This window comes from Sphaeramia orbicularis, chromosome 16, assembly GCF_902148855.1.
Source record: "Sphaeramia orbicularis chromosome 16, fSphaOr1.1, whole genome shotgun sequence".
Taxonomy (NCBI): domain Eukaryota; kingdom Metazoa; phylum Chordata; class Actinopteri; order Kurtiformes; family Apogonidae; genus Sphaeramia; species Sphaeramia orbicularis.
The window spans coordinates 8,955,771-8,980,239 of NC_043972.1; the positions used below are offsets into that span (position 1 = coordinate 8,955,771).

Sequence of the window (24,469 nt, forward strand, 5' to 3'; positions counted from 1 at the left end):
TATAAATAATAATAATAATAATAATAATAATACATCAGTTTTATTATAAATAATAATGGTAAAGCAGATTTATTTGTATAGCACAATTCATACACACGGCAATTCACAGTGCTTTACAGAAATGGAAAAGAGACAGGTTAAAAACACACAATTACAATTAAAACATAATCAATAGAACATAAATAATAATCAATTAAAACAAAGTAAAAGAGGAGAGTGCAGATAGAACCCTTTCAGTTGCTCTATGCACAGCTGAACAGAGCCGTTTTCAGCCTGGACTTAAACATTGTCACAGTAGAGGCCTGTCTCACATCATCAGGAAGAGTTTAGCTGCATAGAACTGAAACACATAGAACTGAAACGCAGCTTCACTGTGTTTAGTCCTGACTCTGGGGACCAGCAGAAGACCAGTCCCTGAGGTCCTCAGGGTCCCAGATGGTTCATATGAGACCAACATGTCACAAATGGACTTTGATGCTAGACCATGGACCGACTTATAGACCAGCAGAGCTATGTTAAAGTCTATTCTGAGTGACAGGAATAATAATAATAATAATAATAATAATAATAATAATAATAATAATAATAATAATAATAATAATAATAATAATAATAACTTTATTTATATAGCACCTTTAAAAACTGAGTTTACAAAGTGCTTTGACAGACAAAGCAAAAGTGCACAACTGCAGAATAAAAACAGCAAACAACACAAGACAGTAAAAGAGATGAGGACAGCAAACACAAAAACATGACTAACTTTGAATGTATCATAGTGGAGAGGACAGAAATAACATAACATGATGCTGTCAAATGTGAAATGAAGGAGTGGAATAAAACAACATCATGTATGTCAGTATAAATGAATAACCAAAACAGGGTAAAATTAAATATTCAACATTAAAAACATTAAAAAGAGACAAAATCACATGAAGGGAAGTCTATAAAAATGCGTAAATAACCATATACTGTGAGTTGTTTGTCTCTACCCTCCGATACCACTCACTGGAGTGTTTCTTAAATTTGCATCGCAACTGCTGCCGACAAGAGAAATGTCACAAAATGCCAAGTGGCAGTGGCGTAAGTGCACCAGTGGGAGGCAGTCATGCAGCGAACTGTGCCAGTTCTGCTGAAAGGATGAGGACGAAGAAGTGGTAGAAAGCCTCTGCTTGTGTTCTTACTGCCCTATCCATCTTGGATCTGCTTCAGAAACAGTGCAGTAATTACTTTGGTTTTGTTTGGATCAAGGGAAAGCACAGGAGAGAGTAGGGATGGGATGTCAAGTCCAACACTGATCGACACTACATGCACCAGGATTCCACTTTCCACCACAGACTGATTCATTTATTTTTCCATAAGCCGTGTTAATGTTCAATAAGGGACACTAGCTAATATAAAGGCTTCCCTCTAGGGTCCACTCCTAGAATGAATTCAGATGCTTCCACACGTGTCAACTTCCCAGTACAAATGCACAACAAGGGATATTAATATGGTAGGGTTTGCAGTTTGTAAACCCCTCATTCCAGAAACAAGTGCATGTCTATGAAATTAATGATGCAAAAAACCATCTGCACTAGTCTGGAGATGTGAGAAAAAAAAAGTAATATGGTCAGATGAATCATCTTTCACCATATTTTTTGACAAGTGGGCGAGTGTATGTGTGATCTACACTTGCCTTTCCCAAAATTAGGGTCAGGAGTCGCCATTTGGCAGAGTAAAATATTTCACAGTGCTATGATATATGGTAGTTTATGGGGGATATGTTGGATATTTTTTAAATTTTTTTCAAGCCGTGAGCTGTGGAAAATAAACTCACAAAATTATGAGCAAAAACTTGAGTAGGAATGTCCTGAATTTGGAAGAAAAAGTAAAGTTCACATTTATTTTCCCAATAAATATAAAACTTAGCGTAGAACAAACACAAGGAAGACACCTGGGCTCCGATTTTTACCAGTACCTTGGTCTATGGCATCAACAGGAGAATTAACCTAGCATACATACTTTTTTTTTTTTTTTTTTTAAACGTCACACATTAACAACAACAAAAAATTGCAAAGACAAAAAGTAAAGTAAATACTCAAAAAAATTGGATATTCTCTAAAATTTTCCTGTGCAGAAATGAGACTTGACAATGATGGCAGAAAAATGAGTTCTGTGTTGATTTGTTAGTTTTGTCGCGTCAGTATTATGCTAGCTAACGTTACTTGTCAGTGATCAAAATGATTGCAGATGTCTCCATATTAGATGTAACTGATATTCTGACGCCATCTCCGATTTGTGATCTTGTTCCAAATGTAGATTATGCAGAATAATGTGCTTATCCAGTGTTAGATTCAAGTTAGTCATGACTAGTGCAGATGGTCATATTATTTTGGTTTATAATTGTCACATGTTGCATCAGCTGATAGTTTACATTATAGTTCTGTTAGCTTAGCTCTGTTAGCTTAGACAGAAAACAGCCACAGTAAAACCACAAATCACCTCCATTCTAAGAAATAAAATGTTGGACTTAATTAAAAATGTTATGCAACTTGTTGCACTTGATTGCAAAAATAACCTACTAATAAATCCAAAGCAATTGTGCCAATAAATCTAAAATGACATGTTGCTTTAATGCTACAACTTAAGAACTAAATTTTCTAATCACCAGTATTGGTTTTGTAGTGATGGGAAGTCTGATTCTTTTAACTAACTCGATTCTTTCGGTTCATTCGTCTGCTGCGAGTCAATTCCTTTGATCTTTTTACATTTAAATAACCATGTTTTGTGGAACAAGTTGCATAACATTTTTTAATTCATTCCAACATTTTTATTTCTTAGAGTGTCTGTTTTCTGTACGGTTTGTGTTGTCAATAGCTGAACTAAAGATCTGTTTGGAATCCAACAAACTAAAATTCAGCCTAAACTGTCACAATTTAGTCTGAACCGTGGATCAACAAACGGCAACTTAACAAAGACAATAACATCCCATAATTACTTTATATCTTCATAAACCTCAGAATCAAAGTCACTCGTATAGAAAAAACACTGACATTTCAGCATCAAACTCCATTCTTTTCTTTTACAGCTGTGTCCAGCAGGGAAAACAACGGCAATACTTTGTCACTTAAAGTTGTTTCTTTCTGGTTCTCATCCTCATCTCGGCATTGGCATAAGTTTCTGTCGCCATAGGATACCAGAAAAGTGGCTCATTACTCCCTGTAGTAGTCAGATACGTACATGTTTTTCCATGGCTGTGAATAAAACCTGTTAATTTTTCTGGAACACAATCATAACTTTAGTTTTACATCAGAACTCTTTATTCTAAACACTTTAATGATAGTTTTAGGTCATTTTTTTAATATTTCAAATTACTACATGACGCTCCTTTAATGGATATAGGCTAGAGATGGTGTGAATCTTTTTTTTTTTTTTTTTTTTTTTTTTTTTCGATCCAGTGAAACATCAGCCATGTTATGTATCTACAGAGCTCCACACAACATCAAATGAGGGAATATTTTTTTTATTTCAGATATAGCTCGTTCATACCTCGGGTGGAGTTCAGAGACTTGTAGAATCAATGCCAAGGTGTTTTAAAGCCATTCTTACACCTCAGCACACTTCATGTTGAATTTTTCTTTCATTTTTCCCCTGGCTATATATATATATATATATATATATATATATATATATATATAAATTCCATTGATAGCTATTTAAATAAATACTAGTACAATACTTAGTCTATTTTTGTCTAATGTACATGAGTCAAAAGGCATTCAATGATGGTTTTTAAAGGTGATGCCGCGGCATTTGGATGGAGTCATTTCAGCAGAATGAATTTATGTTGCTCTTGAGCAGGGGTCTCAAACATGTGGCCTGGGAGCCAAATGCGGCCCACCAAAGGTTCCAATCCAGCCCGTGGGATGAATTTGCAAAGTGCAAAAATTACACAGTCAAGGCTATCAAACTCATTTTAGTTCAGGTTCCACATACAGACCAATATGATCTTCAGTAAAATAATAGCATAATAACCTACAAAAATAATGACTCTATATTTTCTTTTCAGTTCGATGTGAAAAAAATATTACATTATGTCTATAAATAATGACAACTTCAAATTTTTGTCTTTGTTTTAGTGCAAAAAATAACATTAAATTATGAAAATATTTACAGCTACAAACTATCCTGTAACAATATAATGTGAATAACCTCAACAAATATGAACAACCTGAAATGTCTAAAGAAAATTAAGCACAGTTTTAACAGTTTTTTTTGCCTATTACTAAGTGTTTAGTGTCTTTGTAGATCCGATCCATAATGCACGTGTATAAATGTTAAGTTGAGGAATAATTGTTAAAATTGCACTTATTTTCCTCAAGAAATTTCAGTTTTTTCAGGTTATTCACATCTTTTTGTTTGAATAGTTTATAAAAATATATATTTTCATAATTTAATGGGGGTTTTTTTGCACTAAAGCAAAGACAAAAATTTGGAGTTGTCATTATTTATAGGTTATTATGCTATTATTTTACTGGTCTGGTCCACTTTAGACCTAATCAGTCTGAATGTGGCCATTGAAAGAAAATGAGTTTGAGACCCCTGCTCTTGAGGCTCCCCATGAAACTTTCTTATGTAATATATTTAATTCTAAACGCTGCCCTCATTCTCCATTCATTTTAGCTTCTCTTTAATATTTGTCTTAGTCTCATCTGGAGTTACTATCACTTAGTCCTGCTGCTTTTCACGCTCCTTATGTCTTTTTCTTCACCGTTTTTTTCCCCTCTGGTCCGTTTTACCTCCTCCATTCCTCTGGTTTCTCATCTCTCTCCCCATCATCATCATCATCATCATCGTCATCGTCTCTCTCTCTCTCTCCTCCTCTGCTCTGTCATCTCCTCTCCTCTTTTTCCTAACACACCCGGACACGACAGAACACCACGGATAGTTAATAATTCTCTAATTTCCGCTCTTCACGGTGTGTAGAAGGTGTCGCAGATAACCTGATTTATCAGACGGCTATTAGAATGTGAATCAGGGGTATTAAAGCAATGGACATTAACGTGCACATTGTTTAAACAACGCCGCGGGACTAATGGATTTCAGAATGAATTTGTCAACACCGTTCTCTGTGAATATAATTAGTCAAATGAGAGCAAAGCAGTGGAGGAGAGAAGAGTTGGGAAGTAGTTTAATCGTGCAAAAGGAAGACATATACGCCGTCGCAGCAGCTGTGAATAAAAAACCGATGGAGAAATGCAGTCCTGCTTCTTTGAATATGATGTGTACTGAGTGATGCTGATGGAGACGAATGGGATTACCAGTGAATATGTCAAATGGAGAGAGAGAGAAAATCACCTCCTTTCCCCCCGGAGGGTCCTTCATTTTATGAAAAATAAACAACTTGTTAGACAAGCTGAATAATGCCAATTGTACATCACTGGAGCATTGCCATTAACTTCAAGGACTGACAGTCTATATTGTTGCCAGTCCTTTAATTTTTCAAGATTTGCAGCATCAGAATGAATGAGCAGCAGGAGAGAGGATGATCCTTTCCAAAGGAAGACATTTGTCTGTGACACTTAAACACAACAGAGGACCATCACAGAAAGGAAATGGTCCATAAATTACCTGTAATAAGAGAAGTAGCATAATGGAAGGCTGTTTTTACCTCTGTTAGTCGGTTGAAGGCCTGAAATTTAAAAGAAAAGCACTCCTGCAACTGTGCTGATTTGATGGACTGATGGGCTATGTAATATACTATTAAGTGTCGATTCATCGCAGATACAGACGTAGATTATGATGATTTAGTGATTAAAGCATTACTTTACCCTCATATAAGAAAACTCCATGTGGTGTGGGTGTTTTTATTTACTCCTTCTACAGTTTTAATTACTCCATTGAAAGCTTTATCTTTTTTTTTTTTGAGAATATGAATACGTTATCAATTGCTCTTCGTGGAAAACGAAGCTGTTTTTGTGGACATTTTGTTTATTCGAAAGCAGATCTAATGGAAACCTGAAGTAACTAATCATGCAAAGATGCAGAATGACGTGCGTGCACTGCAATGGGTCAGTGATTCAGAATGGATAGTTAACCTGTTTTCCCATCTTTTCATGACTCAGTACTTTGCTGCGCTGATTCCAGGCAGACTGACAGAGTTTTGTTTCAGCCGTTTACTTTTCTGGCTTTTATTCTCCCCGTGAAATACTCTCTTCGGAGGTAGGCATGTAGAACGTAGCGGACATATAAATGATGGCAAGAAGTTCTCAGTTTGTTGATGAATTCCAGCAAAGAATTACTGTTAATGTAAGAGTTGAAAGCACACCGAGAGCTAAACAACTGATGAAAAAGGCACTTAGTCCAAAGTAGATATCTTCATTGAAGGAGGCGTTTTATGGCCATGTTTCAGACCTGCAATGAACTCAAGTCCCAACACATACACAAGTCCACACTCATGTGCGTCTGAGTCCACCGCAGGAGGAGAGCCGGCCGCTGGGCAGACAGGGCAGCAGCGGGGTGTGGTGGTGGTGGGGGGGTGGGCGGGGGTTGTATGGGTGCAGCTTGAATACTAATATCCCACTTTAGATGTCAACCTCTTCTCCATCCCCACCTCCCCTCTGCTCTCTCCCTGCATCCTCTCCTCACCTTTTCTTCATTTTAGTCTTCTCTTGTCTGCCTTCTTTCATTTCTCCCTTTTTTCTCTCACCTCCGTCTCCTCCGCCGTCGCACTCCTCTCTTCCCTGTGCCAGCCCTTCCATCACATGCTTCCTCTCCATCTTACCATCTGACTTCCCTTGCCTCATTGTTTCTTTGTTGTGTTTTCTTTTGCAGGATTTTAGCCTCTCCACATGCAAATGTTCCACCAAAACTAGTTCTTCCTGATGCTTTTTACAAAGGTATAATTGCTACATCTATGGTTTTCAACCAGCCAAGACTGCAGTAATATAGTTGGAGAAATTCAAACAAACCATAAAGTTTATGTCATGGTTTATTTAGTCAGAGCTTTTCGACCAGGACAGGTATCACTGATATGAAGTGTGGATGCAGATCTGGCAGTCCTAAACAAATGGATGTGTTCAGACCTTCTAATGGATTAATATTAGCCTACTTTTACTGCAGTGTAAAAATGCTCCATTACAAATAAGGTCCACAGTGACATCCTAGTCCAAAGATGTCAAACATACAGCCTGTGGGCCAAAACCAGCCCACCAAAGGGCCCAGTCTGAGATGAATTTACAAAGTGCAAAAGTTACACTGAAGAAATTGACAGACAGGGGTTCACATACATACAGCCCATTTGATCTGAAGTCGGTCAGTCCAGAACCCTGTAAAGCCTGAACCATTAAATCATTGACAGAAAATTCCAGTTCTTTGAAACTGGAGCCTTTATTGGTCCTTCTGAATAACCAAAAAAATGTTTTTTTCAAACATCAATTTCCATGTATGAGTTTCAATTTTGTATCATATTTGATACATCGGGTCTCAATGCCCAAATATTATTATTTTTAAACAAACAAAAACATAATGAAACACAAACATGTCTAACAAATTGGTAATTCATTTTCAAAATTGGCAAAGTTCTGCCTCCTGACAAACTTGTAGTGTCACTGCACTGGAAAGACCTCTGGTGAACAAATTCCTCACCCCTGGTGGATTATCTGTGTATTGCATGTATCTAATTGTATACATCAGGTTTTTCAAGAAAAAAAATGTCACACGGATCATGTAGAGGGCTTCAAAACTCATGTATCAAATATGATACGTTCGACATTATAGGGATGAATAATGTTAAAGCTGCAGTATGTAGGAATTATGTTCTAAGTAACTGTAAAATTGCCTTGACTGTCACCAGACATTAAGGAATCATGTTCATTTCAAATACTGATCTCACTGACAGTAGTAGTCCAGCCAGAATATGTGCAGTTGAAAAGCTCAGTGTCAGCCCTGAAATGATGTTTATGTTGACATTGTGTGTTTGGTCTGAGGCTCCGCCCATCACCTGTCTGCTAATCACAGAGTCAGAAGCCTTTCAGCTCCAGGTTGCCAGAACCCCGTGGGCTGCAGCTGGAACATTTCTGATCACAAATGTCTGACGTTATTAAACCTAAAAGGACTCTTATTATTCCCAAATACATCGTGACAAAGTGAGAAATGAAACAAGGAGATGTATAGGAGATGATTTAGAAACATGGAGACGGCTGAAAGAGGAGAAGGATTTGAAGACTGACGCTGGCCCTGCCTCAGTCTGACCACCGGTAAGAGCCACTCAGAGCCGGGGTCGCGGCCTCTTCACCTGGTCCCTTCTTCCGGGGCCGGGCAGCAGTCTCTTCTCCTGGCCCCGGTGAAGAGACTGCCGGTCCGGGACTGGTGAACAGACGAGGTACCAGTGTAGGACTTGTCTCTTGCCATGGTAGCTCCTTGTAGTTCAGTGTTTTCTGTGGAAGTGACCTGTTCATTTAGCGGTGTGTAATCTGAACGGGTGGGGGGGGGGGTGTTCGGTCCGTGGTTCGGTCGGGGGGTTCGGTTGGTAGTTCGGCGTCTGTGGTTCGGTGTGTGTGGGGGGGATCAGTAGTCCGGAAAGTGGGGGCGGGGTTCGGTAGTTCGGCGTCCGTGGTTCGGTGGGGGGGTTCGGTAGTCCGGTGTCCGTGGTTCGGTGGTGGTGGTGGGGGTGTCGGTAGTTCGGCGTCCGTGGTTCGGTGGTGGTGGTGGTGGGGTTAGACCTCCTGAATCTTCGCAAATTTTCATTTGACTGTGCAGGACGTTTGTTCTGGCCTGTTATATATTAGACTTATGTAGAGTAAGTCTGGTGATGATTTTTTTGTATGAAATTTATGGTGTGGTGGCAAGGATTAGAGGAAACGCTAGTAGTGGATGCTCATGCGGGATCTGGCAACCCCTAGCCTGGGGGGAGGAGGAGAGGATACTACATTCTACAGTATTTTGAATGTAATTGCAGTACCAGTTTTGGCCACAATCCTACATACTGCAGCTTTAACTTCAAATTCCAAACTTCCAAATTATGACAATATTCTGTCTATTATTAAATGTTTTGTGTATTTGTAGATCCATTGTGTTCTATACGTGTGTAAATGATTCAGTCAGACATAATATTGTTAAAATTGCACTTGTTTTCTGAAGAAATTTCAGGTTGTTCAGGTTATTCAAATTTTGTTGTGAAAGGATGCAAACATTTTCATAATATAATTTGACATTTTTACACTAAAACAAACACAGCATTTTAGAGTTGTGATTATTTTTAGGTTATTATGCCATATTTTATTGGTCAGACCTACTTGAGATCACATTGGGCTGAATGTGGCCCCTGAACTAAAATGAGTTGAACACCCCCGTCCTAGTTTGTATGTATTCAAGCATCAGCACTGGTGGATTCTATCTTTAGTTCTGACTACAGTACGTATTTTCTGTAGCTTCTTTTTTAATAACCTTATTCAGTGTCACAGTGTTTATTTCCAATGATGTAACATTGGGCCCTAGATCTGACCAACTTAAGCAACCTCAGACATAACACTGCCCCCACAGGCTTAGACTGTAGGCACTAAGCATGATGGGTAATCACTTCATCCACCTCTGGAACAGGGTAAATCTGAACTCATCAGATCACATGACCTTTTTCCATCGAAACACAGTCCAGTCTTTATGTTCTCTACAAACTGATGATGATTTAAGAAATGAGAAGCACTTCAATGCATCAGATGAAGTGGGGGTGTCAAACTCATTTTAGTTCAGGGGCCAGATTCAGCTAAATTTGATCTGAAGTGGGCCAAACTAGTAAAATAAAAACATAATAATATATAAATAATGTCAACTCCAAACTTTTCTTTATGTTTTAGAGCGAAAAAGGTTAATTTACATTGTGAAAAGGTTTACATCTACAAACTATCCTTTCAAAAGCTGTGAATAACATGAACAAACTGAAAAAAATAAGTGTAATTTTAACAATATTCTGCCTCAGTTTATCATTTACACACACACACACACACACACACACACACACACACATTTTGTTAATATTTTAGTGTAATTTTTGCATTTCACAAATTCATCCTATGGGCCAGGTTGGACCCATTGGTGAGCTGAATTTGGCCCCCGGGCCACATGTTTGACACCTGTGAGTTAAAGGGTTAAAGAACTGAAGTACATTAATCACTGCAGTAATTATCCAATGGAAGGATCTGAAATGTTTGCTTTGTTGAATCCAGGTGGAGACTTTTTTCAGCCAGACAGTGCTTGTGTCACCATCAGATTAATACTGAAGCTTCAGTGTGAAAGCGGGAGGCTAATGTGAACTACTTTATATCCAGTTTTATCCTTCCATCCCTGATTTCTCCCTCTTTTCTCTCATCTTTCAGTCCCTCCCTCCCTCCCTGCGTCTCCTCTGCCTTCTCGCTCTTCTCCTCCCTGTGCCAGGCTTTCCATCACCCACGCTCCCTCTCTATCCTTGTACCAAGCTTCCCTCCCTGTATCACTCATCAAACTCTGTCTCTTCAAACCACACACACATGCACACATAATTCACAAAGCCAGCTAATTACAGGCAAGTGTCCACTCCAGCCCTTCTTAAATACCGAGCTGATTAATGAGATGGGGGTGCAGGGCCAGGAAGTCTCACCCTCAGCGTGTGGTGATACACACTCCTGTCTTTCTGCAGCTACTTCTTCTCACACACATACACACCTTTCCTTTTTGTTTTCACACTTGCAAACGCAAATTATCAGCTACGTGCAGCCTCATTATAGAAATATTGGTATCAGTGTTTTAACCCTCTACAGTGAGAACACCTTTCAGTAGCTGAGGCAGCCTGTTGACTTCTGCTATTTTTTTTGTACAGTAGCTCCTACAGAAAAGAGCTAAGTGGCAGGAGCCTGCCGGGGGGCCCCAGGTGTAGCGGGGGCCTCCTCTGAAGTGATGTCGGCTCATTTTCTCAGCAGCGGCTCAGGCACGACTCACCGTCGGCTCAAAATGGCCTCCGACACATCTCTGTGTCTGATTTGTGTGTGTGTTTGACCCTGAGGACCAGCGTGAATGCTGCGGGAGCAAGGAGATAGAGTGCAGCTGCTGCCGCTGAATGCTGACACACATGCAGAACGGCATATGCACACGCACGCACACACACACACACACAGACACACACACACAGACACCCGCACAATCACAATCTAGACTGGGTCAGCCAGGTTCAAAGCATTTGTATTCATGGAAGGTTTTGCATTGGCTCCACCACCTACAGTGTTCCATCTAACTGTGGGACGTGGATTTCTACTTTCACACTCAGAAGACCTTGGACTGTGCTGGAGTGTGTTTATGGCTGTATTTATGGCAGTGTGGAGCTACCTGAGTGAATGCACCTGACTGAATGCATTTTTCCACTCTGATCATCATTGTAAATACTTGAAGGTGCTGTGTTTTGATGCTCAAATTGACCCCTGTGACATACCTGTTTGAAGCTTACATGTGCTCATGCTGTGCACGTGTCAATTCTCATCCAAACACACATCTATCCCTTTACTCAGAAGAATGCACAAGTACATACATTCACACATACATTCACAACATTTTCTTCCATCCTGCGCTTCCCCCCCGAGCTATGTGACATTAATTCTCAGAGATGTCTCCATCACAAACTTGCCGAAGTGACAGTGGCACCTTTTAAACACTGATGTGTCTCAGTGTGATTGTCTTTGTGACACGATCAGGCTTCTCACAAACACATACTGAAGCACGGGAGCATGTGTGAAGGCGCGCTAAGACGTCTTTATTTAATTGAGTTGAAACTAAGATGAACTCTTAATAAAGCTGCCTCTTTTGCCCCCTGCAGCCAAGCAATTCATCTCACACAACAGCGGTGATCTGCTGTTTGTATGTGCTGCGCAGAGTATTAAGATGAATTCACACCCTTTACTCAAGTAAAAATACCAACAGAGTGACGGAAACAAAATCCAATAGAAGTGAAAGTCATGACAAATGTAAAGTTAGACAAGTAAAATAGCTGGTTTGGTCCCTCTGACGGATATATTATTATGTATGACATTAATTATTGTATATCAGCGTTGTGACAACGTGTTATTGTTATAGCTCCTGGAAGTGGACCGAGATTTAACTACTTTATAAATAGCAACAGCAGATAAATCTGAGGACTCATTAGAAGATTAATGGGAGGACAGAAGAAATAAACACAAAATTTATCACAGTTCTTTGGACTTTCTCTGTTATCTTGAACTTTTGGTGCCATGTCGGACAATTTGAAGACTTAGTAAAATGAAATAATGTGTAAAGTGAAGACGAAAATATATCATTTAATGGTGGAGCTGTTAAGAAATCAGACATCTGATATTTGAGCCTAATGCCAGAAAGGTTGGAAATCACAGGTTTAATTATTAAATAAGTAAGTGATTAATTGTTCAAAATGTTCTTCTTAAAAGTAACAAAGAAATACAGATAACAAATAAATGTAGTAGAGTAGAAAGTACAGTAAGTGGCAACAAATGAAAATGCTGAAGTACAGTAAGAACACTTTAGGAAATGTACTTTGATCTGCACCTATTTTCCAATAAAAAAAAAAGAAGAAGAAGAACAGGAAATGTACTTGGTGCTTCTAGCTGCCGTGCATTCATCTAAACAGATCATTTCATAGACTGGAACATGTTCCATTCTGAAACACTGGGATGATATTTTATTACGTCAAGTCAAGTAACTGAGCCTGTTGAAGTCGATTAATGTCATTGTTAGCTCGTGTCTTCCACCCTTACCAAAATGATAAAAGAAAAAAAACAAAAACACTTTTTCAAATTGTTCTTGACCCACGCAACTGGACGTCTCCTCCCACTTTAACTAACAATGACTCAAGTACCATTTTGACTAATAAACTAATCAGTTACTCATGCCTGTCTCTTGTACAAAGACATTTAGCCTCATATTCAACTTTAAAAACATTTAAAGATTTGAAAAATAGTTGGTCAGATTCTTTATTTTGTCATAAGTAGAAAATATTGAAGAGTTTTGTAGTGTTTTATCATGTAAATTTGGTGGATCTGCACAGGGATAGACTAACAAAGCAGGTGAAAAAGTCGATTTCATGATTTTTGAGGTTACAGTTACTATTATTTTTTAAATGCAGATTTCAGGATTCTTTGTAAAAGCAAGGTTATTTTTTCCATTTTAAGTTTATTGAGGTTTAATTTTAATAAATGTGCATACACCTTGTATCAGGGATGAATATTTCATCAACACAGAGGTTATTCAGTGCATACAGTTGCGGAAAAAATTATTAGACCATCAAAGTCATCAAAAACAATGGTTATGCAATCAAATACTAACTCCTATGTGTATCATGTGGTTAAAACAGACAGAAAGGAAAACATGGAATGTCTAAAAGCACTGTTTTTGTCAGTACAATGCCATAGATATTGATGTAAGACCTGAAGTAATTTTGGTTATTATAAAAAAAAACATTGAAAATGGCTAGATATCAGCTCTGAAATTAAACTACTATGAGCTATTTTTGTTGTTATCATTATATTTGTCCAAACAAATGTACCTTTAGTTGTACCAGGCATTAAAATGAACAAGAAATTGTAGAAATATTGGGGAATGCAGGAAAAACTAGTGTAGATACATTAGTAAAATTACAAAAAAGAGCTATTAGAATTATTAAAGTTGGATATTTTGAAGCAACTAATAATTTATTCAACTTAGTACCTTAAAATTGCTGGATATTGTATATATTAAAATATTAGAGATGATTTATTTAATAAAAAATAATATTGTTCCAAATACCATTCAAGAGTTCTTTAAATTAAGAGAGAATAACTATAATTTAAGAGGTCTTTATAGTTTTGAATGTATGAAAGTGTGGACAAATGGGAAGTCCAGATGTATTTTGGTTGTGGGTGTGAAATTATGGGATGGACTTGATGTTGAATTTAAGTTGTTCTCTGTTAAAGTTTAAGAAATACCTTAAGTATAAGATCATTCAGGAATATTAAGTGGAGATGGTAGATGTGTTTTTGTTTGTTATTGATTCTTTTGTTATAATGACAGTGCTCGATGATGTACACATTTAAATTAATGTAAGTTGTGTGTCAGGTGAAAAGGATAGGCAAAAAAATAAGCTTCTGCTTCTGGCCTATTCCTTTTTTTGGTTTTTGAATTTATTGTGGTTGTTGTACTGTGTGTGGTGCAAGGTAATAATAGTTTTGGATTTTTCATTATAGTTTAGTTTTATTTATTTTGTACTTTTTTTTTCTCTAATTCAGTTAGTTTTAATTTGTTTTTAGAGCAGGTCTGCTAGTTCTTATTAGTTTCCATTTTCTTCTAAATGCTTAGTTTTAGTTAGTTATAGTTTTTTTTCCATATCTTTTATCTTCTCCGTCATATTCACGTAAATCCCAGACAGGATTCTGCTGATTTCTCCCAACTTTAGTCTCCATGTTTCCAGGTAGAGTTGGGACGAGAAGACGACTGTAAACGACAAGCACCGAGAAGTGATGGACTGTGAAGTGTCATATGGTGCCGCTAGCTAAAATTACTAGAGCGAAATAAATCGATTTCAAATCAATCTGACATTGACAAAGATGAAAACGAAGGGAATTTTTTCCATAATTTTTATATGTTTTAGTTAGTTTTATAAGCACACAGTACAGTTTCAGTTAGTTATAGTTTTTTCTTTTAATTATAGTTTTTATTTATTTCAGTTATCGAAAATGTTTCTTCAATTCTACTTTACATCATTTCGTTAGTTTTCGTTAACGATAATAACCTTGGTGTGGTGATTACTGTACAAACCCAAAATAAACCATTCATTCATTCATTCAAAACAAGGGTGGTCTAAAAAATTTTTCCGTGACAGTAGAAGTAGAATGCGGTGTATTCGAACAAAAACCAAACTGCTGTGTTCATAAGTTAAGAGCTATCATAGTGTTTTTCTTCTCATAAATCCTCACATGGTAAAACACTGGCATGTAAAGACAACTGTAGGACAACACTAGGACATGTGAATGACCCTTCAGATTAAAGGTATATAACTGCACATGGCGTCTGGCTCACAGGATGCACTCTGCTGGAATAATCCTACCATTGGGTGACTCATTTTGGCGGTGTTCTCTCCTCTTCTGCTGTCTGCGAAAGAACAATAACAGCCGCCGAGGCAGCATCTACCTCGACACATTTTGACTAAGACATGCATCTTTTTATTTGTCATCTTATTTTTGTGGATTTAATTATGTTAATATGACGGCTCGCTTCTCCACATGCGCCGAAAACCCATTCTCCTCGGCACTGAGCGCTGCCCAAGACGAGTGTGATTTGCTTAAAGACATACAAACCAGCCAGAATGACAGCGGACGGTGCCAGCCCCTTCTCCAGCACTGGCACTGTGCTAATGAGACGACTGCACATGGGTACTTTTGCATCAGTTAATATAAGACGTCAGTTAAATTCATTTTATTTAGACGATTATGAGAGTCTATAACAGGGGTGTCAAACTTATTTTAGTCCAGGGGCCACATTCAGCTGAATTTGATCTGAAGTGGGCCGAACCAGTAAAATAATAACATAATAATATATAAATAATATCAACTCCGAACTTTTCTCTATGTTTTAGAGTGAAAAAAAAGTAAATTTACATGATGAAAAGGTTTATATCTACAAATTATCCTTTCAAAAGATGTGGATAACATGAACAAACTGAAAAAATAAGTGTAATTTTAACAATATTATTCCTCAGTTTATCATTTACACATGTACATTATAAATTACAGATCACAGTGGATCTACAAATACACAAAATATTTAGTAACAGGCAGAATATTGATAAAATAGTACTTATTTCTCTTAAGACATTTCAGGTTGTTCATATTTGTTCAGGTTATTCACATTTTTTGCAAAATTATACTTTGTTTTAGTGTAAATAATGAAAAAATTTACATTTACAAAGACAAAAATTTGGAGTTGTCTTTATTTATATGTTATTATGATAGTATTTTACTGGTCCTGCCCACATGAGATTGAATTAGTCTGAATGTAGAACCTGAACTAAAAGGATTGTTATTATCAGTGTAATTTTTGCATTTCACAAATTCATCCCAAGGGCCGGACTGGACCCTTTGGCGGGCCGGATTTGGGCCCCGGGCCGCATGTTTGACACCTGTGGTCTATAATATAAGATGCATCTGTGTGACCTGTCTCAGTAAATATGGCGTCAGGATTTGATTATAAAATCTGAATTGTGATCTTAAGAATGAACAAGAATAAAATGCTATACATACCTGTGCGCGAAAGGGAATAAAATGCAAAGTGTTGAAAGCGGAGACTTTGAAGCACCGGTGGGTATGTAAAAGACGTAGCAGGTTGACCTGGCATGGCACGGCACGGCACAGCACTGCATGACAGGCTCCAATAAGGCTTCACCCACCCCGGACTCCATCCCGCCTGAGCGCAACACAATCAGGCCTCAGCGGTGAAACCTACTGCAGGTTGCCATGACAACCCCGAGGCACTGCCTGCATGGGACAAAGGCTGGCAGGTCCCGAGTGTGTGCGTGTGATTGAGGGAGAGAGTGAGTGATGTGTGGCAGAGCAGGCTCGGCCCTCCTGGGGCCCTCATTCGTTTGTCTCTCGCTGAGACCACAGGAGCCCTGATGCAGCAGAGATGGAAGGGGGGGGGTTGGGTGAGGAGAGGAGAGGAGAGGAGAGGGGGAGGATGGAATGGAGAGTGGGCAAGTGAAAGAAAAGGCAACTGATGTAGAAAGAAAGGATAATAAAAAAATGCAGAACAAAGGTTTAGAGTGAGGGAAAGAACAAGAAAAAAAAGCAGTAGTAGTATAAAAACATTGAAATTGAGGGGGCTACAGATTATTGTGTCCTTTTGTTCATTCACTCATCCATTAGTCATGTTCTGCACTTCAAACACCAAAGCCTGAATCTTGACAAAACTTCATTAAAAAAAAGAGACTTCACCATTAAACTCTGGCAAATTAATTACACCAATTAGTAGGGCACTCAGAATTCAAAGTTTTAATAACCTGTCTCCCACAACGCAAGATCAAATGACTTGAAACAGCACCTCTTATGCGTCCGCAGAAAATAATGGGTGCACTTAGACATGGGCTCGGTGCACCCTGGCTTTTATCACTGTAAAACATGACGCAGATTTCATTTCTCGTAGCATCAGCTGTCACGATCTTAGTTTGACTTGGGACTAACTTGTCTGTCTTGTCTTTCCTCAGGTGTGGATCACACAAACAAGGACCTGAAGAAAAACTTTGTAAGTGAATCGATCTCAAATTTTGTTGAAAAAGCTTGACTGATATGATTTGTTGCAGCTCCGTTTCGGGTTCACTCGTCTTTTTATGAGATTTTATTGTGCAATGAGTGTTGCTTGGTGATTTAAAGATTTATTTATTTATTAGAACGATGACTATTGACTTTTTTCTACTTCTTTAAACCTGAGACGATAAAGCATTCATATAGTGATAAAGCCTTTTAATTCTGTTAGGCCGGTGTTTCACAGGCGAGCTATAAAGCATATGTGGAGTGGCAGCGTTGTTTGCTCCTGCCTTGTCATTTATAATCCTATAGGCAGTTTGAAGCACACAGGCCAACTTGTACTTTGTCAGAGCAGATTGTCTGGCATGGATAAGCCTGGCTGGATAGGGAGAGAGTGAGAGAAAGATACATAATTGCTCTTGTTCAGTTTGCTGCCAAGACATCCTCCTCCCGTTATGCCTATATACTCTGGCAAATAAGTCATTCAAACATGTTCACTTTTACGAGGCTCACGCATAAACCACACGCTCACATAGACACAGGCGTCTCGTCGGTGACAGCGATTGCTGTCAGTCAGAAGAAATATGTTGACAGACTAATTCGAGTGCCAATATCAGGAGAGTTTTTTATGGGTTTCCCTCATTTCCTGTCATGTCGTTGTGATGTTTTGTGCTGAGAGTTACATTGCCTTACACTGCGCTCCATTTGTTTCCTGTCTGCCTTTTACAGGAGGCCCTCGCCAGCGTCGACCTGAGAGCGACACACGGTCTGTCACATGATCCCATGCCCACTGCGAACAAGGAGAACAGGTAATGAATCAGAATCAGACCCATAAAGACTCAGTGTTATTTTTGTTTCTCTATTGTTTTTTCATTTCTTAAGTGATTACTCACCATTTATTCTAATATTATTCTCTGTATTTTGCATTTTTCAGTGAAAATCTGGTATTTTCCTATATTGAATTCACTGATCATGTAGATGCTCATAAAAGCATAGATTAAAGTTGAGGCTTATTGTATCAAAAACAGAGAAAACTGAAGAAAACGTGATGTTTTCAGTAAAATCTATCACCAACTGAACATAAAAACAAGTGTCTCCATCCCCTGTCATTAATCAAACTCCAAGGGTTTTACCGGTGAATCAATGTTGTAGAAAATGACAGTGTTTCCACGGTAACTACGGAGCCTCTGAACGTCCAAATGGGTCATATCTGATGACCATGAAGAGATGACAAACTGTATTTTACACCAATTATTTGCATGTATTGATAGGATTAGAAGATCAACAGTTAATAACCCATAAGGACCCAGTGTGACTTTTGCGGCAGTTCTAAAATATAATTTTCTCTATACTTAACTTTTCTTAAGGGATTCATCACCATTTATTTATAAGATTACCCTCTGTGTTTTGTGTTTTTTCAGTGAAAATCATATATATTACTAAACTTAATTCACTGATCATGTAGATGTTCATAAAAGCATAGATTAAAGTTGAGGCTTATTATATCAAAAACAGAGAAAACTGAAGAAAATGTGACTTTTTCAGTAAAATCTATCATCAGCCGAACATAAAAACAAGTGTCTCCATCCCTTGTCCTTAATCAAACTCCAAGGGTTTTACTGGTGAATCAATGTTGTAGAACATGACAGTGTTTCCATGGTAACTACAGAACCTCTGAACGTCCAAATGGGTCATATATGATGACCATGAAGAGATGACAAACTGTATTTTACATCAATTATTTACATGTATTGATAGGATTAGAAGATCAACAGGTAATAACCCATAAGGACCCAGTGTGACTTTTGTGGGACTTCTAAAATATAATTTTCTCAATACTTAACTTTTCTTAAGGGATTTATCACCAGTTATTTATAATATTACCCTCTGTGTTTTGTGTTTTTTCAATGAAAATTATGTATATTACTAAATTTAATTCATTGATCATGTAGATGCTCATAAAAGATCAGATTAAAAGTTGAAGGTTATTATATCAAAAACAGAGAAAACTGCTGAAAATGTGACTTTTTCAGTAAAATCTATCATTAACTGAACATAAAAACAAGTGTCTACATCCCTTGTCATTGATCAAACTCCAAGGGTTTTACTGGTGAATCAGTGTTGTAGAAGATGACAGTGTTTCTATGGTAACTACAGAACCTCTGAACGTCCAAATGGGTCATATCTGATGACCATGAAAAGATGAAGGACTGTGTTTTACACCAATTATTTACATGTATTGACAGGATTAGAGGATCAACGGGTAATAACCCATAAGGACCCAGTGTGACTTTTGTGGGACTTCTAAAATATAATTTTCTCTATACTTAACTTTTCTTAAGGGATTTATCACCAGTTATTTATAATATTACCCTCTGTGTTTTGTGTTTTTTCAATGAAAATTATGTATATTACTAAATTTAATTCATTGATCATGTAGATGCTCATAAAAGATCAGATTAAAAGTTGAAGGTTATTATATCAAAAACAGAGAAAACTGCTGAAAATGTGACTTTTTCAGTAAAATTTATCATTAACTGAACATAAAAACAAGTGTCTCCATCCCTTGTCATTGATCAGACTCCAAGGGTTTTACTGGTGAATCAATGTTGTAGAAGATGACAGTGTTTCTATGGTAACTACAGAACCTCTGAACGTCCAAATGGGTCATATCTGATGACCATGGAAAGATGAAGGACTGTGTTTTACACCAATTATTTACATGTATTGACAGGATTAGAGGATCAACGGGTAATAACCCATAAGGACCCAGTGTGACTTTTGTGGCAGTTCTAAAATATAATTTTCTCTATACTTAACTTTTCTTAAGGGATTCATCACCATTTATTTATAATATTACCCTCTGTGTTTTGTTTTTTTTCAATGAAAATCATGTATATTACTAAATTTAAGTCACTGATCATGTAGATGTTCATAAAAGTTCAGATTAAAAGTTGAAGGTTATTATATCAAAAACAGAGAAAACTGCTGAAAATGTGACTTTTTCAGTAAAATCTATCATTAACTGAACATAAAAACAAGTGTCTCCATCCCTTGTCATTGATCAGACTCCATGGGTTTTACTGGTGAATCAATGCTGTAGAACATGACAGTGTTTCCACGGTAACTACAAAGCCTCTGAACGTCCGAATGGGTCACATTAAATTTAGTTCAGTTTTTTGTGTCTTTTAAGGCTGTGTGCATATTTCCTGTATTTTCTTGTTGTATCTGTAGAACAGAAAATGAGAAATTAATATATATGCTCATTTCAACCCCAACACAGATAAAGGTGGAATAAAACCTTTGCTCACTAATGTATGTTTAGATAAAAAATAATGTAAAACAGATACACAGAATGATGTAACTTGGCAAAATGAGCTTAGCACCTCCACTAATATCCTCTCTGGCACTGACTCCAGACTCATCATAGGTTAGACATTCATGGTTCATCAGCAGCTGAACGTGTTTTAAGTCCAACACCATGACTTTACAGCAACAGTAATTACTTAACACAAAGTTCCACAGGGTATTGTGAAAGAAGTTAACACTTTTAGTCCTGATAAACTCCAGGGAATCACTGGAAACAGACTGAAATAAAGCTGTAGGCTGAGCCACAGTAGTCCTGGACCAGTGGACTCAAGATGACCCTCTTTAGCAAAGATAGTTTGTGTGTGACAGATGCACCACTTTCATTTACCTTCAAAGGAAGCCAGACAAAGATTGTCTAGTGGTGACATCTGTAGGAGTACCATATTATTTGGCAATTTAATATGAAGCAAAGTTCAATTATTAAAAACGGATAAAAGCAGAGTAGCTGAAATGTTTGAGTCCAATGTGAACGCTTGCATTGATCATAGATACTGTATATGGATTGAATATGAGTCAGTCTATGGAAGTAAATCTGTGTCATCAGATTTTGAATTATAAAAGACATTGAATTTGTAGCACTGAATTTTTTTTTTTTTTTGCACTGAAATTAAGTATCTGAATTTTTTTGCACTGAAATTAAGTATCTGATTTATTTTTTTTTTTGCACTGTATTAAGTATCTGTATTTTTTTTTGCATTGAAATTATCTGAATTTTTTTTGCACTGAAATTAAGTATCTGAATTTTTTTTTTTGCACTGAAATTATCTGAATTGTTTTTCTCTGAATTCTATGTTCATAAATTTTGAATTAAAACAATTCAGATGCAATAAATTCAGATGCAAACATTCAGGTGCAAAAGTTCAGGTGCAAAAAATTCAGATGCAAAAAATTCAGATACTTAATTTCAGTGCAAAAAAAAAAAAATCAGTGCTAGAAATTCAATGTCTTTTATAATTCAAAATCTGATGAGACAGATTTACTTCCATATCAGTCCTTCTTATAAAATGTGTTCAAGTAGTCTGCTTACAGTGTTTGCTTTAGGTTAAACCAGTGTTTTTCAACCTCAGGGTCGGGACCCCACGTGGGGTTGCCTGAAATTTCTAGTAATTGATAAAAATAAAAATATAAAACTTACTAATCAAAAATATATGGTGAGTTGAGAGCGACAATCATAATACATAAAAAACAAACTGTGAGTCTGAAACTGCAGCACTGTGGTTCTGTTTATCTTTCAAATGTTCATTGTGGTCGGTTTCAGATGCTGCAGCTCTTTCATAATTCATAGTTTGAGTTTTTGTTTGTTCAGTATTAATTGTCAGCCTTGTAAATCCAAGCTGGACTGACTGTACATATCCTGACCAAGGAAAATAAAATTCTCACTTTGTGCAGTAATCTACGCCTGGCTTTTCTGCCTCCGTCCATAATAAAATACATTATGTAGACTAAATGTCATCTAAAATAAACATTGATATGCAACATAGTATAGCAAACTATTACATGACCAAAAACAAATTAATTTTAGCAAAAATTAAAAAAAAGTCTCCATTTTGAATGTCTGGGGTCGCCAGGAATTTGTGATGTTAAAATGGGGTCACGAGCCACAAAAAGGTTGGAAACAAAGACACAACTGTGACTGAAGTTGAATCGATTACTAATTGTCACATGAAGCCCCCATACTGTGGAGAGAAACCAGAACATAGGACGGTTTTAGAGGTTCTGTGAGTTTTAGCTCACCATCCGATTGGCCATGAGCTGTTGTGAAAGTGCTGTGTCTGGCGTCATCAGATTAATTACAGATTTTTTATGTATGTTCCTTGGGACAGTGTCTACAAAGTTTGCTCACGGTTTTGAGAAATTTAGATTTTTGGATTTTTGACGAATTTTTTAAATATTAAAAATGTGCCTTTACTTGTAATGGTCCATATTTTGATGGTTTATAATATGTAAATGGTTTGAGATATCAATATAGTTACCAAGATAATTTTCACTTGTTCCATTGGCAGAGTTTTTTTTGCTTAATTCAAGATGTTTTTTTGCTTAATTCAAGCAAAAAATCTGCCAATGGAACAAGTAAAAATTATCTTGGCAAGATTTCGTTAAATAAGATTTTCATGATCTATTGTCTAAAAAATAAGTTCTTACATCTCAGTGAAAAGTTACTCTTTAGATGATTATGTATTATTTTAAGTGTGATGAGATATTTTGACTAGAAATGACAAAAATACACTTGGTAAGATTTAGATTTTTGCAGTGTTGAATCTCAGAATATTAGAACAGTACATCAGGATGTAAAATGTGCAATTCAGAACAATTCAAACACAATTCCTGTTGACGTGATGAAAACCATTTTAGCAGCCAGAGTAATATCAATAAATGAGCCTTTAATTATTATTGAACTTTTGCAGATGATAAATCACAGTTCAGCTCTGCACACATATCTTATGATGAGGATACAGGATAATATTGGATGTGTTAAGGTTAACACATCCAGAAATAAAACCTGTCCCAGTATGTGGCTGACACCCTCGTCTCCGTCCGTTGCAGTCATGGGACTCGGTGTGCAGGGGAAGTTGCCATGGAGGCCAACAACTCCTACTGCGGTGTGGGCATCGCCTTCAATGCCAGGATCGGAGGTGAGGAAAACAATGCAGCCTTATACAGACGGAGGGAGGCAGTGCATTGTGGGTGTGCTGCGGTGGCCAGGAGTCTGACATGGCATGTAGAGACTAGAGAGAAACATTTTCAAAAGCTATTCAAATAACTCTGCAAGCCTTTATTATAAATCAGACCACATTCTATGATATTGACTAAAAAGGCATTAGGACTATCTACTAATGTCAATCTGACCAAAGATAGTTAGTGGCATGTGATGAAGTTGACCTCGAAGTATGTTAAAAATGCTTTCATACACAGACACACTGCATCCCACAGTGGATTATGGTCATTTCCCACCTCATTTGTTACGATATGTTTGCAAAAAATTATAATTTGCAGCAAAAAATAATGTATAGTGGCAGTTTGAAAACTTGGTATGAGCAAATAAGGTAATTAAACAGTGTTTAAAAATGAAAATTAACCCATAAAAGACCCAGTGCTACTTTTGTGGCAGTTCCCAAATGAATTTTTCTCTCTATTCTTCATCATATATTATATTATCTTATGTATTTTGTGTTTTTTTTAACGTGAAAATCAGGCATTTTCATACATTTAATTCACTGATCGTATAGATGTTCATAAAAGCTGAGATTAAAGTGGAGGGTTACAATATCAGAAACAGAGAAAACTAAAGAAAACGTGACTTTTTCCGCAAAGATATCAGTAAGTGAACATGAAAACAAGTGTCTCCATCCACTGTCATTGATCCAACTCCATGGGTTTTACTGGTGAATCAATGTTGTAGAAGATGACGGTGTTTCCACGGTAACTACGGAGCCTCTGAACCTCCAAATGGGTCATATCTGATGACCATGAAAAGATGAAGAACTGTATTTTACACCAATTATTTACATGTATTGATAGGATTAGTGGATCAACAGGTATTAAACTATAAGGACCCAGTGTGACTTTTGTGGCAGTTTTAAAATAAAAATTTTTCTATACTTAACTTCTCTTAAGGGATTCATCACCATTTATTTATATTACCCTCCATGTTTTGTGTTTTTTCAATGAAAATTATGTATATTCCTAAATTTAATTCACTGATCATGTAGATGTTCATAAATGCTCACACTGCAAAAATCTAAATCTTACCAAGTGTATTTTTCTCATTTCTCATCAAATATCTCATCACACTTAGAATAAGACAATGACCTAAAGAGTAACTTTTCAGTGAGATA

The 24,469-nt window shown here is 37.1% G+C and overlaps 1 protein-coding gene across 4 annotated transcripts in view; it reads left to right on the forward strand.

The window, feature by feature from the left end:
* Window positions 1-24,469, forward strand: part of LOC115436361 (endoprotease bli-like) — a 313,286-nt gene that overhangs the window by 161,457 nt on the left and 127,360 nt on the right. For all 4 annotated transcript variants that reach the window (XR_003937806.1, XM_030159218.1, XM_030159217.1 and 1 more), the window contains 3 exons: window positions 17,225-17,262; window positions 17,994-18,073; window positions 23,178-23,266. Coding sequence is in view for 3 of the 4 variants with exons in the window: in XM_030159218.1 (XP_030015078.1) it covers window positions 17,225-17,262; window positions 17,994-18,073; window positions 23,178-23,266 (207 nt within the window). In the remaining variant the exon portion in view is untranslated. The remainder of the gene's footprint in view (window positions 1-17,224; window positions 17,263-17,993; window positions 18,074-23,177; window positions 23,267-24,469) is intronic.